Here is a 16,183-nt window from a genome sequence, read left to right on the forward strand (position 1 = left end):
AGGTTGTTTTGACAGTCAGGTGACAGGGGGTGAGTATCTGAACTGGGACAGTGGCTCCTTATTATTGGGTGTCTCAAATCTAAACTCTTTTGTTTAGGTCTTCATTCAAGGGCTCCATCCAACTCACTCTTCCCTAGTATGATACAGAAGATAGGGCACTGGAGTAAGAGTCAGGGGGATAAGGATTCTAATTCTGCTTTTGACACTATCTGTGTGATCTCTGGCAAGTCACCTCACTTCTCTAGGCCTCAGTTTCCTCAGATGTAAAATGAAAAGTTTGGTCTTGATGTCCTCCAAGGTCCTTTTTAGCTCAAAACCTACAATTCTTTGATTTATGAACTTAAGAGTCTCACCTACGGCACATACTAACCGTGTGACCCTGGACAAGCCACTTCCTCCCTGAATCTTAGAAAAAGAAGGTAAAATCTGTAAAATGACAGGGTTGGACCTGCTTGCTCCTGAAGCTCTCTACATGTGTGATCCCTCTTCTCCAGTCTCCCCACATCTCTAGCAACATCTTTTTTTCACTCCCTAGATCAGTCTTTCTGTTCCAACCAAGTTAATTTGCTTATGATGGAATCCAACATCCGCCATGACCAATTCTACCCTTCATGCCTTTGCACAGTGCCTATCCAAGGGATTCCTGCACTGAATGGGAGGCTGGGTCAGGGGATCTCTAAGGCCCCTTCCCACCCTAGCATCCTATGTTCTTCAAGTCTGTACTGTGTTATTTTGTTGGCAACTGATTGTCTTATCGTGAATGTTTTGTCATCTCAATTGTAAACATTACAAAGGTAGTCAAAGGCTGTATCTTCTTTTCTTTTGTATGCTGCCTGACACAATGGTCTGAACACAGCAGGAGGTCAATCCTCCTTAGCTAACCCCAGAGTCTGGCAAATCTATGTACAAGCGAAATTGAGGATCATTGCTGCCTGCTCAGGAAATGTCAACAGTCAGATGGAGGGACTTGGCCGGTCTCATCCACTCTCAAGAGCCCTAAACCCAATTGCAATTTTTTTTTAAAAAGAAAAAGAAATCAGGATTTAAAAAAGAAAATTGGGTGACCTGAGCTTTAATAAGATGAATTAGTGCTCTCGTTGGACACCATGAAGGAGCTATCATTCAGAATGGAAAAAACACAACAAGGGCTAACTGGCAAATGGTGATTTGATTATGTCTTGAGTGCCCTGTTATAGAGAGAATGAATAGAGGCCATCATTTTGTCCAACCTCTGATGGCAAGATAGCCCCTGAAATGAACTACATACCCAGGATAATTACAGCATTTAAGATCTTGGATCAATAATGAAGGAGAAGTCTTCACTAGTTTATACTTTGCTGAAGTATATATGCTGTAAACTCATAAACTGACCCATTTCAGGTACTGGTCAGTATCCTTTGGTCTGAACCAAAAGGAACATTGTTTCCCCCATATTCCTTTTTCAAATAGGTTCTTCATGTTTGATCACTCACATGAATCAATTAACGATATCACACAGTAGCTTTGCATACTTCTAGGGAGTACCTGGAAAAGCCGTTCTGATTCAAAGTATCCCAACTGTCAACCAATCAACCATCAAGCATTTATTAAGGATTTGCTATATGTCTGGCAATATGCTAGGTACCGTAAAAAGGAAGGCAAACATGAGCCAGTCCTTTGCCCTCAAGGGACTTACATTCTATACTACTGAGCCTATTGAGGGTTTTCAGGGAAAACTATTCCCTGTCTTATCAAATTTGCTGTGGGAGAAATATCTCCTCTTTGAGTTCAGGTAGTGAGTGAGTAACTGCTACCAAATATATATTTATCACAATGCAGAAATTATGGAGGTAAAAAACTAGGTTTTATTATTGTACTCAAGCATAGGTTCAGGCCTCAGAGAAAATCTGGACCCTCATTTAGGATTCTAATGAGATTTCTTATGGGAAAAATTATGTCAGAGAAATAATTCATTTACATATTACAGTCCTATACATTCCTCTTGGGTCATAAAAGTTAAAAAGAAGATAGATCTGCAATCACATACTGCCTTCAGTGTCATGAAAGTTGAACAAACTTAGTTAAAGAGAGTCATAATCTCACATCCCTTAAGGAAATAAACTTTATCAAACAAACTCTAGGTAAACTAAGTCAGGTTACAGATTAAACTACATTGGGAAAATTCACAAATAGACTAACTGAGGGGGATTTACACGTTGACAAGGAGTTAGGAACAGTTGAGCTTTTTCCTCTGGCTTCTTACCTAAGAAATCCTTTTTTTTTGTGAGGCAATTGAGTTTAAATGACTTGCCCACAGTTGAACAGCTAGTAAGCATTATGTGTCTGAGGCCAGATTTGAACTCAGGTCTTTCTGATTTCAGGGCTGGTGCTCTATCCACTGCACCACCTACCTGCCCTCTAAGAAATTCTTAAGGTCTGTAAGTAAATTTCCATAACCCATGGGAGAGGTTTGCTCAGGTCAGGTTAATATTAACCAAAAGATTCAGGAAGAATTAAAAAAAACTCCCACAACAAGGACATCATCGGATTTTAAACATGATGATTCATGATCTTTGAAGTAGACATGCAGAGATTACATGATTCAAAGGACACAGAACCTTTGACCTTTTTGTTTGCTTCTATTGGCCCAGGAGATCCTAGCTATCTATTGTGAAGTAGCAGCCTAGCATAGTGGATAAGGTATTGGACCTCAAATCAGGAAGACCTGGGTTCAAATTCTTCCTCCAACACTTAGTTCTATGACTCTGCTTAAGTCACTACCTTCTCTATACCTCAATTTCCTCATCTATAAAATCATGGGGAAGGTGTACTTGATGGTCTTTAAAGTTGTTTCCACCTCTAAATACGTGATTCTGTGGTCTTAGTTTCCAGGCTTGGGACGTAACAAGATATCCAAAGAAAGGCCAGATTTTCTAATACACAAAATCTTAAGTGGTCCCTATGGAAGTGATAGGAATTTCCTTCTCTGTTAGTTCTACTAGGACCAGGATCTTCCTACAGCGTCCTTCTCCAAGGCTGGTCTGGGAATTAGGGCATTTCAGAGTTTGGAAGATCATGGATCTAGCTAGAAAATTTCTCAAGGGACATGCAACACACCTGATCCAGAATCTAGCTCTACCAAATAGCTAACAAGTGGTTAACTAGCCTTTGCTTAGACACCTCTAGTGAGGAGAACCAACCCTTCCTAAAGGCAGCCTATTCTACTTTCCGATAGCTCCAATTGTTAAGAAGTTCTTTTTCGTCTTACATAAATTTGCTTCTTTGCAGATTCCACCCACTGTTCCCAGCTCTGCCTTGTGGGGCCAAGCAGATTTTGTGGTGACCAGATTGATAACTGAAGGATAAGACCATAGACCCCACATCCAGTCTCATTCCTATTGTCATTTGGTCATTTCAGTCACGTTTGAATCTCCATGACCCCATTTGGGGTTTTCTTGGCAAAGATACCGGAGTGCCTTGCCATTTCCTTCTCTAGCTCATTTTAATGAGGAAACTGAGACAAATAGAGTTAAGTGACTTGCTCGAGGTCACACAACTGGTTAGTGTTAGAGGCCAGATTTGAACTCAAGAAGATGAGTCTTCCTGATTCTAAGCACAGTGCTCTATCCACTGCATCATCTAATTGCCCAGTCTTGTTCCCAAAGTGTCCTAAATACATGACAGAATAAAGCTGAAAAGCCATGTCTGTCTTCTGTAGTTACAATGATGGGTCGCATAGAGAGTGAGAGGGATAACTTAAGGATAGCCTGTATCCTACAATGGTCTCCATCCAATGTCAAGAGAAGTAAGTGGCGGGTCCCCTAGTATGTTGAATGACCCCTTGTTGAAGATTTACATCAGGGGCTCTTCATGTCTTTGGTGTCAGAGACCCCAGTCTAGTGAAGCTTAGAGATCTATTCTCAAAATAAGCATTTAAAACAATTGAAGGAAATGCTAAGTTTCAGTTACAGGTTAGTGCAAATAAAGATGTAACTTGACAGACCACATGAAATCTATCCGTAGTTCCCAGGCTAAGATGCTCCGGTTTATAGGAAGATATGGGTAAGAACTGTATAGGAGGAGAACATATGGGTGGGTTGCTACTAGCGCCATTGGAGGGAGTACCCACATCAGTAATTTCCTAGAGCCATTGAAGGGAGGATGATCTGTTTCCTATCTGTCCTAAAGAATTTTGGTTTTGAGTTTTTGTCTCAGGAAAAGCATAGAACAGCAAATTGTACTTGTTAGAAAACTTACCTCCACTGCAGCTTTTGCCCTTTCAAATTCCTCTTCTAAGGAGTGGTTTCTGGAGAGTAATGCACTTCCCCAGCGCTCTTCTTTGGTCAGGCGAGCCTAAAAGAAGCCCAAAACAATGACATTGGAATCAAATGAGCCACAGCTGCCTGACTCTTTCCCCATTTCACTCCATTTGGCCTCCATCAGAACTCAAGAGGTACCTGCAAGAGAACTAAGCCTTTTGTTTGCTACTTAGCAATAGGAATATTTCTCAAAGGGCGGATGACCATCCTTCCATGGGATGTAGAGAGCTGCTTATGGGCCAGGATAGACTTAACAGCAGAGCTAGCCCCATGGAAAAGTAAATGCTCAGCCAAGCTGGAGGTCAGATGTCCATCTCTCTTCCCAGATGCCTCATACACTCATGGCTTCACATCACTTACTACTCTTTGCCAATCATGCTGCTTCTACTATGGCCATCCTCTTCAGGCACCTCCCACTGGAATTACCCAGATTCTGCCCTAGATGTCTCTGATAGATGAGCTTTTGCCTCATGTTGCCTTCTTGTCTCTCCCTGGCCCTCTCCCTTCCCTGGGACCTCCTAGTTTTAGTTCCCCTTTAGGCATTGTCTTTTCCAGTTAAAATATAGATTCTTTGAGATCTCTTGGAATTTGTGTTGGTATCTCCAACACTTAGCAAAGGGCCTGGAAAATAGTAAGGGCTTAATAAATGCTTTATAAGCCTTCTCTCCCTCCTCTCCTTTATTCCTGGATGTCTTCCTTCTCCTGGAATCCTTCCTTCCTGCATCCCAGTCCAGCCTATCATAGCAGGGCAGGCTGTAAACCTTCCTCTGCTTCCTCCCTGCAACAATAATCTAATGGGCCTCATCTCATTTCCTTAGAGCCCAATCTTTGCTAAGGAAGAACAGTGGATAATAGGCCATACCTAGATAGATGCATTAATCGCTGCCGATGCGTTACTTTTTAAAATTAAATGCTAAATTTTCAATTACAAAGCACTTATTTTTTCGTCTCTCCCACCCCACTGCCCCAGCAGGGGGAAAAAGAAAGAAAAGCTAAAGTCTTGTAATAAACATGCATAATCAAGCAAAACAAATTCCTACATTGGCCATGTCCAAAAATATGTGTCTCTTTCTGCAGATTGAGTCCACTGTCTTTCTGTCAGGAGGTGGGCACCACGCTTTATCATCGGTGTAGAGGGAAATGATTAGAATCAGGAGAACACTTTATATTACGGTGTGTTAATTTTTACAGGTTGCATAACACCCTCACACAGTTACATGCACACATCTCCAGAAGGCTCTGAAGGAGTGTCTCTAATCATGTGAATTTTGAAGATAGTTGTAAACTCTGAGTCAGACGAGAATTCATTTAGTCTAACTTCTCCAAGCAGGAATCCCTTCTCCAATATCCCTGACCAAAGCATGGGAATTAGAGAGCGAAAGGACCTTAGAGGTCATTTACTCCAATCCTTTCAATTTGCAGATGAGGAAACTAAGGCCCAGAGAAGTTACATGTCTTGCTCGAGGTCATGTTGTTAGTAAGTAGCAGAATCAGAATTTAAGTACGGGTCCTTTATCTCCAAATCCAGGATTCCTTCCTATATTCCACAATGCCTTCACCCAGCCCCAGCCTGAGCATTTCAGGCTTGCTAGGTTTTGAGTGGATCTTGCTATTATTTGGACAGCTTTGATGATTAAAAAAGCACTTCCTTATAGGGCAATAGGGATTGGACCTGTGATTTTATTGGAATTGGGAACTCCCTCTTCTAATAGAGGTCAGTACCTTCTCTGAAACTTGGAGAATAAGAGAGATGCCTTAGAGTACTGATTAAGTGACTTGCTCAAAGTCACATAGCCAGGGCAGGATTTGAACCTGGGTCTTGCTGGCTCCAAGGCCAACCCTCTATATATTCCGCCATGCTGTTTCTCTACATGCTTCTATTGAGCCCCAATCTGTCTCCAGGTAGCTTCCACCTACTGGTCCTCACTCTGCCCTCTGGGGCAACACAAATAAGATTACATCGTCTTCCATGGGATAGCCCTTCAGATGTTTGAAGAGAGTCAGTAGGAATGATTTTTTTGAACAGAAACATTTTCTGCCCACAAGGAACATGTGGCTACCTACTCTGCCTACCTCTTAGAAAGCATAGAATCGATGTGCATGTCCGACGATAACATATGGTTGTTCTACTTGCTGACATTGGTCAGGTGCATCTCCTCTCCACACACTAGTCTCTTCCTCCCTGTTCTTGGATCATTCCTCACTTGACCCTTTGGCCAGGGTCAGTCTACTTCTCTTCCCTTCCATTTTATAAATAGGGGTGAGAACCTGGAAGTGTTTGGAACATATATACCATAGAAAGGATGCTATTTTCACTCCTCCTTGTCCACAAGCAGCCTTATTCCTCTCCTTCTGGTGGATGAGACCTTTGGCACAGAACCTGGTTACAGATGCCCCTTAGGATTACAGGGCGCTAAGAAGCCTGGAGAACCCCTGCCTCTGATGCCATCTTCTCAGCACCAACTGCAGAGCTGGATCATGCGTCGCTTTCCTTCTGCCAAGTCAGTTTTAACTACATTTAGGGCTTTTGCTTGCAGAGATCGAAGAATCAAACCGTTTAGTGCAAACCCAGAATACTATACTCAGTACCTGAGTAAAGAATGAATTTTAAGTTGGTCAGTTTTGAAGTCCCACTATCCAATGGGGCTACAGCTGCTTTTTTTTTTTTTTGCAAGGCAATCAGGGTTAAGTGACTTGCCCAGAGTGACACAGCTGGTAAGTGTCAAGTGTCTGAAGCCATATTTGAACTCAGGTCCTCCTGACTCCAGGGCCAGCACTCTATCCACTGCACCACCTCATTGCCCCATAGTTGCTTTCTTCTCAACTTGTAGATGTTTGATCATTTTAGGGAAGGACAGAGAAAGGGGATCCAGAATGGAATAGAGGCTGCTTGAAGATAAAAGGTGGGGCTTCAGGAAGGATATTCTTTGTCCTGACAGGTAGTGTTTCACAGTGGATAGAGAGCCAGCCTCATAGAGAAGAAGACTTGGGTTTGAATCCCATCTTGGTTACATATTGGCTGTACCTGGGAAGCTGAGAGGGTCACATAACTTCTCAGTCTCTAAGACTAAGGTGCAGAGTAGGCATTGATCTGTGTTGTGAGAAGGAATTTCCTCATTGGGAACTCTCCACACAAGTCACAGGTCCCAAAAAAGGAGGAACTCTTATACCTTATTCATTTGGAAATATAAGCAATGGAATCCTTCCAGGCATGGTTAGTGATTTCTGTTTAACAATTATATACTTTAGGCATTAATATTTAGAGTTTTAATATTAAAATTAAAAAATGGCTTCTTTGCCTTAAACCAGATTTTTAAAAAAATCTTAATACTTAGAAGCCACTTGGACTGTACTTGTCACTTCGATTTTCAGTGATGTATACACAATTAATTTATTTTCTAATTTATGCACATTAATACCCATTGCAGCAACTCCTCTTCATGATTGTTCTCCTGGGTTTGTATACTCTCATTTTCAACAGCATAAGAAATCTGATTCCATTTGTGCTGCTTTTCTTACCAATCATCTCTAGGATTCTGGAGCATTAACAGAATAGTAGAATCAAAAACTATACCTGAAAAGTATTTCCAGAACACACTTCCCTCCCCAAAGAACTAACAAGTTAGAGGGAGACAATATCCAAAGTTGCTGGATAAATACATTTTGAAGAGATGTACTCAGAAACAGAAGCTACACTGTTATCTGTCACTATTGAGCAGACACCAAACAATGGTGTCTTAAGTCTTTAATATTTAAAAATAAAGACCGAGGGATAATGTGGCAGGGTAGATAGAGGGTATTGATGAAGTCATAGACTTGGATGAAGAAGATGATGATGAAGATGAAGATGAAGGAGGAGGAGGAGGAGAAGAGGAAGAGGAAGAAGAAGAAGAAGAAGAAGAAGGAGAAGAAGAAGAAGAAGAAGAAGAAGGAGGAGGAGGAGAAGAAGAAGAAGAAGAAGAAGAAGAAGAAGAAGAAGAAGAAGAAGAAGAAGAAGAAGAAAGAAGAAGAAGAAGAAGAAGAGATAAGCAGGTAATTAATTGAATTCAGGAAAATAACAGAACTATGCCACTTGATGCTGAAATCATGCTTCCTATCAAGTCTGGGAGTTCTACCTTGAGCCAAGTTCACATCTTGCTTGCTTGAAGTATTTCCTTCAGCTTAATTCTTATTTTACAAACATTTCTAGTTCTGTTTAGACACTTTCCCCCCACAATGAGCCTCACATGGAACAATAAATGGTATGGGGCAAAATTATTTCTTTTGGGGGCAGCTATGTGTCGCAGTGGATAGAACACTAGCCCTAAAGTCAGGAGGACCTGAGTTCAAATCTGGTCTCAAACACATAACACTTACTAGCTGTGTGACCCTGGGCAAGTCTCTTAACCCCAATTGCCTAGCCAAAAAAAAAAGAAAAAGAAAAAGAAAAAAAAAAAAGAAAAAAGTAAGGGGAAAAAAACCCTATTTCTTTTGTTCCCTTTCTAGGGCTCATAAATTTGGAAAGGACCTTAGTGGTTATTGGGTCCAATGCCCTCATTTTACAGGAGAGGAAATAGGTACAAACATGTTAGATTACTTGTTCAGAGTTATATGGCTAATCAATGTCTAAAGCAGGACTTGAATTTGAATCTTTATGACTTTGAGACCAGCATTCTATCCACTATGCAGCCACCAGATGTCCAAATTTGATTTTCTTCATTTTCAGTATTTATATTCCCCAATAATATGGCAATCACTTATTGCCTATTAGCATATTTTTCATAAGTGGAACTAATGAGAATATCATTTCATCTTCAGTGCTTATGCTGTGGCATTCTAGGCAGTATCACAACAATCAGAATTTCTGGCATGAGAGGGAGAAGGGCCAGGAAGAGGTGTTCCCTCAAGTGCCCAGGGCTCTACTCATGTATAACTTGAGAGAATACAATCCAAATTTGGAATTGCATTTGGAAACCAAAAGGGAATCAATGCCAAGGGTATCATTTCAGTATGTTTTTAGTACTCTGGAACCTGGCCACTCACTGTGTTCTGCAACAGATGTACTTTCTAGGTGCTTTGTAAGGATAAATACAAGAATCCTTTGGAAATAAAGTCATTTAGATACACAATGGCATACATGGAGGTCTATGTAAACTTACTAGGAGGTCACAAAATAAGACCCTAGTCTGGCAAGATGGCTGAGAAAGGAGATGATAAAAGTATGTTAATGATAGGGAGAGAAGACCAGCTTTGGGAAACATTTGATAAACTCTGGGACTATTAAGATGAGGGAATGCTTCAGGAAGGTTGAATAAGATAGTCTGAGGACAAATAATAGTAAGTCCTGCTTTTCATGGGGAATGTGATGAACTCTTTTGAATTCAGAACCACGATTCCTTCAGCATAGACTCCTCATCAGTAAATTATGTGCAATTTAAGAGTGTTAGAAAGTCACCTGAGAGGTTGTGACTTGCCCGGGATCACAGAGCTAATTTTTGTCAGAATCTGAGCCAAGATTTTCCTGATTCTAAGCCTGAAACTCTAGCCAGAAGATGACAGTGCCATGAATGGTGGTTACTGTGACATCAAGAACATAAAAATATTACAGTAATTTTGCAGTAGAGTTTAGTACATAGTAAGCACTTTGTAAATACTTTCTATCTCTCTGTTTTTCAATCTATGTCTATCCATCTATCACCTTTCTTGATGTTTCTTTTCCCCTCTTTCCTTATTTCTCTCTTTCTTATATCTATTTCTATCATCTTGTTTCCCTTCCTTCCTTCCTTCCTTCTTTCCTTCCTTCCTTCCTTCCTTCCTTGTTTCCTTCCTTCCTTCCTTCCTTCCTTTCTTTCTTTCTTTCTTTCTTTTTCTTTCTTTCTTTCTTTCTTTCTTTCTTTCTTTCTTTCTTTCTTTCTTTCTTTCTTTCTTTCTTTCTTTCTTTCTTTCTTTCTTTCTTTCTTTCTTTCTTTCTTTCTTTCTTTTTCTTTCTTTCTTTCTTTCTTTCTTCCTTTCTTTCTTTCTTTCTTTCTTTCTTTCTTTCTTTCTTTCTTTCTTTCTTTCTTTCTTTCTTTCTTTCTTTCTCCTTCCTTCCTTCCTTCCTTCCTTAATTCCTTCCTTCCTTCCTTCCTTCCCTTCTCTTCCTTCCTTCCTTCCTTCCTTCCTCTCTATTTCTTTCCTTATCTTCCTTCCTTCTTTCTCCTTTCATCTATCTGAATATCTATCCTGAGAGCAGGGATGTCTTTTACTTTTCTTCGTATCTCTAGCACAGTGCCTGACACATAGCATGAACTTCAAAAATGCTTGTTGATTGACTGATGGTTTATCTGTCTATCTGAAGAACAGTTCATGGCGCAAGGGAAAGAGAGCTGAACTTCAGAATTAGAAGACCTGGATTCAAATCCTATCTCCCTCATTTACTTCCTCTGTGTGGCCTTAGGCAAAGCACCGAACCCCTTTGATGACTCAGTTTTCACAATGGTAAAATGGAGAAGGGGTTAAATTAGATAACATCAAAGATACCTTCGAGCTATAAACCTAGGATCTTATGATGTATCAGCTAGGGTTGCTAGATGACGCATTGGATAGAGCATCAGTCCTGGAGTTAGGAAGACTTATCTTTGGGGTTCAAAACCATCCTTACTAGCTGTGTGACCCTGGGCAAGCCACTTAGTCCTGTTTGCCTCAGTTTCCTCATCTGTAAGATGAGCTGGAGAAGGAAATGGCAAACCACTTTAGTATCTTCGCCAAGAAGACCCCAGTTGGGATCGTGAAGAGTCAGACATGACTGAAACAGGACTGAACAATAAAAATGATGTGTCAGGCAGAAGCCTTCTCCCAGGTAATCAGTCCCTCTGAAGCAGTGACTAGTCCTGACAGGCAGTCCTGGAGCATTTCTAAAGGCTGCCTTAGTACAATAAAAGGCCATGTCATGTACTAACGTTTCTGTTCTAACGCACCTTTTCACTGGTGAAAGATGATCAGCCTTTCACCAGGCGCATGCCTAACAAGGCTCCATTACTGTGTCTGCTCCCAGGTCATCAATGTTTCAAGACCAGCCTGGATTATAGATTGCAGGAGGGAAAGGTCACTGTTTAGCAAGAAGAAGAGGTCTCCTAGGATGCTGGTGTTGCAATTTATGTTTTCCTTTTGGCTTGAAACTGTAAATGTGACTAGAATCTTATTTTGACTGCAGAATTCTTATTTAAGAGGTGTGCTTTATAATACTTTGAGAAGTAGAAAGTCCTTAGGCGTACTTTTGGGGAACGGTTGCTGATCCCACACTTTCTGTTGCTATTGTCTTTCCCTCAAATATTTGCCTCGTATTCATATTGTGCATATTTGCTTATGCATGTATTGTTTCCCCCCAAAGAATATACACTTACTGAAGGCAGGGCCTGTTTGACTTTCGTTATTGCATTTTGGTACCTGGCATTTAACTGATTGATTTAATTGGATTGATCAATTGATGCTGGAGAGTAGACCCTCTGTCAGTTACGATCTCCTGCACTTAGCCAGCAAAGAAAAAGCAAATTGGCCTCAAGGAGGTTACAGAGGAGACAGAGTGTTTGGGTTGGCCTCTGAACTTCAAACCTACTATGGAGTTCTATGATTCTGTGAAGATAGGAAGCATCTAGCTAATATTTTCTATTTGAAAAAAGGAAACCCAATGTAATAGCTAAAATGTTGGATTTAGAATCTAGAAGCCCTGGATTCGAATCTTGCCTCAGATATTTATTAGGTATGTGACTCTGGGACAAGTTACTCTACTGCTTCTGTTAGCCTCAGTTTCCTCATCTGTAGAATAAGAAGGTTCAACTGGATGACGTCTAAGGTCCCTTCCAACTCTGAAATTATGATCCCACGAATTCTCCTTTCGGTCAAAATACAGCAAATAATATTCATTGCGTAGCTGAATACTGAATGCAAATGCAGGCAATTTCAAGCCGGCCTCAGCACTCAAAGAAAGGCTTCTTGAAACCTGAGCAACTCAGCAGTATGAGTATAGAAATGCTGGTTCAGGAGTGAGAAGGAAATGGGGATTAGAACACATGGGGAAAAGAAATCTATTCTACTCTTAACCAATATGCTCTTAAAACAAGCTTAATTATAGCAGAGACAGAAAGTGTCTGTGAAACTGGAAACATCTCTAGAGGTAATGGGATGTTTGGGTTATTACTGCTTAGTCTAGAAATTCCAATTTCGGTTATGCCTTGACTTGCATACCTAGATATATTGCAAGGAAAACAGAAAAAACAATTGTTCTTATTGTAAGTTCTGGTCCTGACATGTGGCAATTGTATCTGCCGACATAGTTGAGTACATACAAACAAACAAACAAACAAACAAATAAATAAACAAGTGAATGAATAAACACACATATGTATACATACAGACCTTCATATATCACAATTATTTTCAAAGAATATAGGGCTGAAAAGGACATTAGAGATTATTTAGCCTCTCATTCCACAATTGAAGCTCAAGGAGGAGGTAGTGACTTGCCCAACGTCACACAGGTGGTATAGAGCAGAGCAGGGATGTGAACTTACATTCTCTAAGTCCTCTAAGGTCAAATCCAGCATCTTAAAATCTTACTTTGTGTTTTAATGTAGGACCTTAAAGTTAACCTACTGATAGATATGCCTTGGTAAAAGGCAAACCAAATTTCCTTGATTGGATTATGCTAATTGGATGTGAGGGTATTAAATTCTCCAAAGGAATAAGGGCAGAATTTCCCTTCCTCCTCCCGGATGTTAACAGCATTGAATAATCAGCACTAAGAGAAGGTTCTTTCAAACTCTGGGCTTCTGTGGTGTTAAAGGAGTTTGAAAGTGAAGGCCTATTTAAAGTAGAGAGTTTAGGAATGAATTATGTGCTCCTTAGTTCTATTTTTAAAATTCAATTTTATCCTAAGGAGAAAAAAAATTCTACATTTATTTGTATCTTATTTCTCAACTAATGCTAACATTGACGAAATGAGATTCACTCTCATTCACTGCAAGTATACAGATGACTTGACAGACTTTAAAGTGCTATAAAAATGTCAGCTATTATTATTTTTTGTTATTATTACTGCTACTAATTTGATTACCTGGGACTTGATTAGGACAAACAGCCTGGGTTTTAGGATTATTGGAAAATAGAGTCCGATCTGGAAGGGACCTTAGAGGTCATTGCATCCAACCTCCTTGTTTTATAGGTGAGAAAACTGAGAAAGAGAAGTTAAGTGACCTGCCCATGGTCCCATGGCTAGTAAGTGTCTGATGTGGAAATTAAACCCCCATTTTCCTGATTCTAAGACCTGCACTCTTTCCACTATTCCATGCTGCCCTTGATCATGTAGCTTCTCCATTATTAAAGCATGCTTTCTATTGTCCCTACCCAGTATTCATGCCCTGGGAATATCCGGTTTTGCCTTATTTCTAGCTCTCCTCTGGGGGTATTCAGTTCCCTTGCAAGCATCAAGCTAATGGAATGGAATATAGAACAACTTTTTTAGACAAAACAGAGAAGACAGAAAGGACTTGTACCCAAAGTCAAAGATCATCAAAAAACCTTTCCCTTTTGGTGAGTTCTGCCATGATTCACAACCGTAAAGTATCCCTGGGAACATATTGGTGCCAAGATAGGCATTTGTGACTGGGAGCAGTTGAGACTCATTGAAAGTGCTATACAATATCCCAAATTTGATCTGGTTTGGTTTCAACTTCCTGTTACCTTTGGGTCCAGCTGCCTGTCCAACAACAGTGCCTAGCCAAGATGCAAACACTGACAGACTTATTTCACAAAGGGTTACCCATCCAGCTGGATGTCATAATCTGGGCAACATGCTTTGTGGGGTATCATAGGTCAATCTCTTTTGAGTGAACATGGATCAGAATGAAGAAGCCTTGACGAACTGAGGGGCTTGAAGAAAACGGTATGATACCATCTGCCAAAAGGAGCTTCCGGAGAACATGAGCAGTTACAGGGAATCCCTCTTCTAGTTGAACTTTGCAGAAAACATCCTTCTTGACACAGGGGAACACAAGGGGGGAGCATAGTTTCTATTTTATGCATTTCTAGATATTAATTCTTATGATTGCTGAACAAAATTACCTCTATCAAGGGCTCTTGTGTGGTCCTATTACATTGACAAAAGAGACCTTGTTGAAGTAGACTTCAAGGCTAGCTCTCATTCTATAGAGAAGAATGTTTTTGAAAATCACCAAACAATAACCACAGTGGCTTTTTTATTCTCCACACCTTCCAGTCAATTGTGTGACAGTCAAGATGTATTCTGTTGTAGAAAATCAGCTGGTAATACCTTCCTGAACTTGTCTTGTATTTTCACCAGGAATTCCCTCAATCCATTCATAATCATATTTTCATAAAGACTGTATAGAAAGAAAGTAGGCACACGGATTAGTAAGTAGCTACTGTCTTCTCTTTCACATTTGGTTTTCTGGCAATAGAACAGACTTTGATCTCTTCCATAGTTTTGCAATCTTCCATCCTTTGACATATCTTGAAGATATCCCCGAGAGACTTTAAAATGGTGTCACCTTCAGAATGGCTTTCTTACGTATGTATTTCATAAGGTTCAGCTGTTCCTATCTCTAAATGACAGGCTGGTTCCAGGACCATAATTATGATCAATATATTGTGCCAGGATGATAAAATTTCAAGAGTACTGACAGCATCCATACTTCTCTAGCAGACAGAAACAACTGAGCTTAGCAATTAGTCAATCAGCCAATCAGCAAGCATTTATTAAATGCTTACTGTATGCCAAGTACTGTGCCAAGCAGTACTGTGCTATAAGAAATGACGAGCTCAATGATCTTAGAAAGTCATGGAAAGACTTGCCCCAAACGATGAAGAGTGAAGTGAGCAGAACCAAGAGAACACTGTATACAGGAACAGCAATATTGTTTTAAGAGCAACTTTGAGAGAGTTATTTTGGCTACTATAAACACAAATTAAAATAAAGGGCATATGAAGAAAGATGCTATCTGCATCTAGAGAAAGAACGGATAAATAGAAGTATGTACAGAATAATTTTACATAAATATTGATTTTTGTCTAATCTTAGCCATCGGGGGGGGGAGGGAAAAAGAGAAAAAAATAGAAATTTACATGATAACTTTGTTGCATATTTGGAGGGAAAAACAAGTTGTACATGGTAGATTTGCAGTTTCATGAGCAATCATCTTTTTTTTTGTACTGTGTTATAGAAATGCTTGTTTTGTGCCATGAATTGAAAATAATTGAAAATTCAAAATTGAAAAAAATTGAAAATAAAATAAATAAAAAAAGGCAAAAAGAAATGAAATAGAATCTGCCCTCAAGGAGCTTATAATAGGAGAGAAAGTATAGATGTAAATACAAGCTACATACAAGATAAACACAGAGTAGATGGAAGGCAATCTTAGAGGAGGAATGTTAACAACTGGGGAGAGGGCAGTGGGAAGCAGGAAAGGCCTCCTCTAGGAAGCTGTGCTTAAATTTAGTCCAAAGAAAGCTAGTAATACTAAGAGTCAGAGATTGGGGGTGAGGAGAGAGCTTCCAGGCATGGAGAAGGCCAGGACAAAGAAACAAGACTGGAGATGGATGGGGTGTCGTGTAAGGAGCAAGAAGCCAGCCAGTATGGCTGGATCATAGTGTGTGAAGGAGAGTAGAATGTCAGAAGACTAAAAAGGAAAGAAGGGGCCAGACTGTGCAGTTTTAAATGCCAAAGTGTTTCATATTTCATCCTGTGGATAAGAGGGAGCCATTGTGATTTATTAATTAAGGGAGTGGCATGGGCAAACCTACCCTTTGGTTGCTGGGTGAGGAATGGATGATGTAATAATATACAGCATCTACTATATGCCAGGCACAGTGCTAAGTACTTTACAATTTTAATCCTCACTATAGCTCTGGAG

The 16,183-nt window shown here is 40.1% G+C and overlaps 1 protein-coding gene across 4 annotated transcripts in view; it reads right to left on the reverse strand.

Moving 5' to 3' along the window:
* Positions 1–16,183, reverse strand: part of PEX5L (peroxisomal biogenesis factor 5 like) — a 281,181-nt gene that overhangs the window by 53,377 nt on the left and 211,621 nt on the right. For all 4 annotated transcript variants that reach the window (XM_020980804.2, XM_020980800.2, XM_078147268.1 and 1 more), the window contains one exon: positions 4,237–4,332. In XM_020980804.2, coding sequence (XP_020836463.1) covers positions 4,237–4,332 — 96 coding nt within the window. The remainder of the gene's footprint in view (positions 1–4,236; positions 4,333–16,183) is intronic.

The sequence above is a fragment of the Phascolarctos cinereus genome, unplaced genomic scaffold (assembly GCF_003287225.1).
Source record: "Phascolarctos cinereus isolate Bilbo 61053 unplaced genomic scaffold, phaCin_HiC Scaffold_7;HRSCAF=346, whole genome shotgun sequence".
Taxonomy (NCBI): Eukaryota; Metazoa; Chordata; class Mammalia; order Diprotodontia; family Phascolarctidae; genus Phascolarctos; species Phascolarctos cinereus.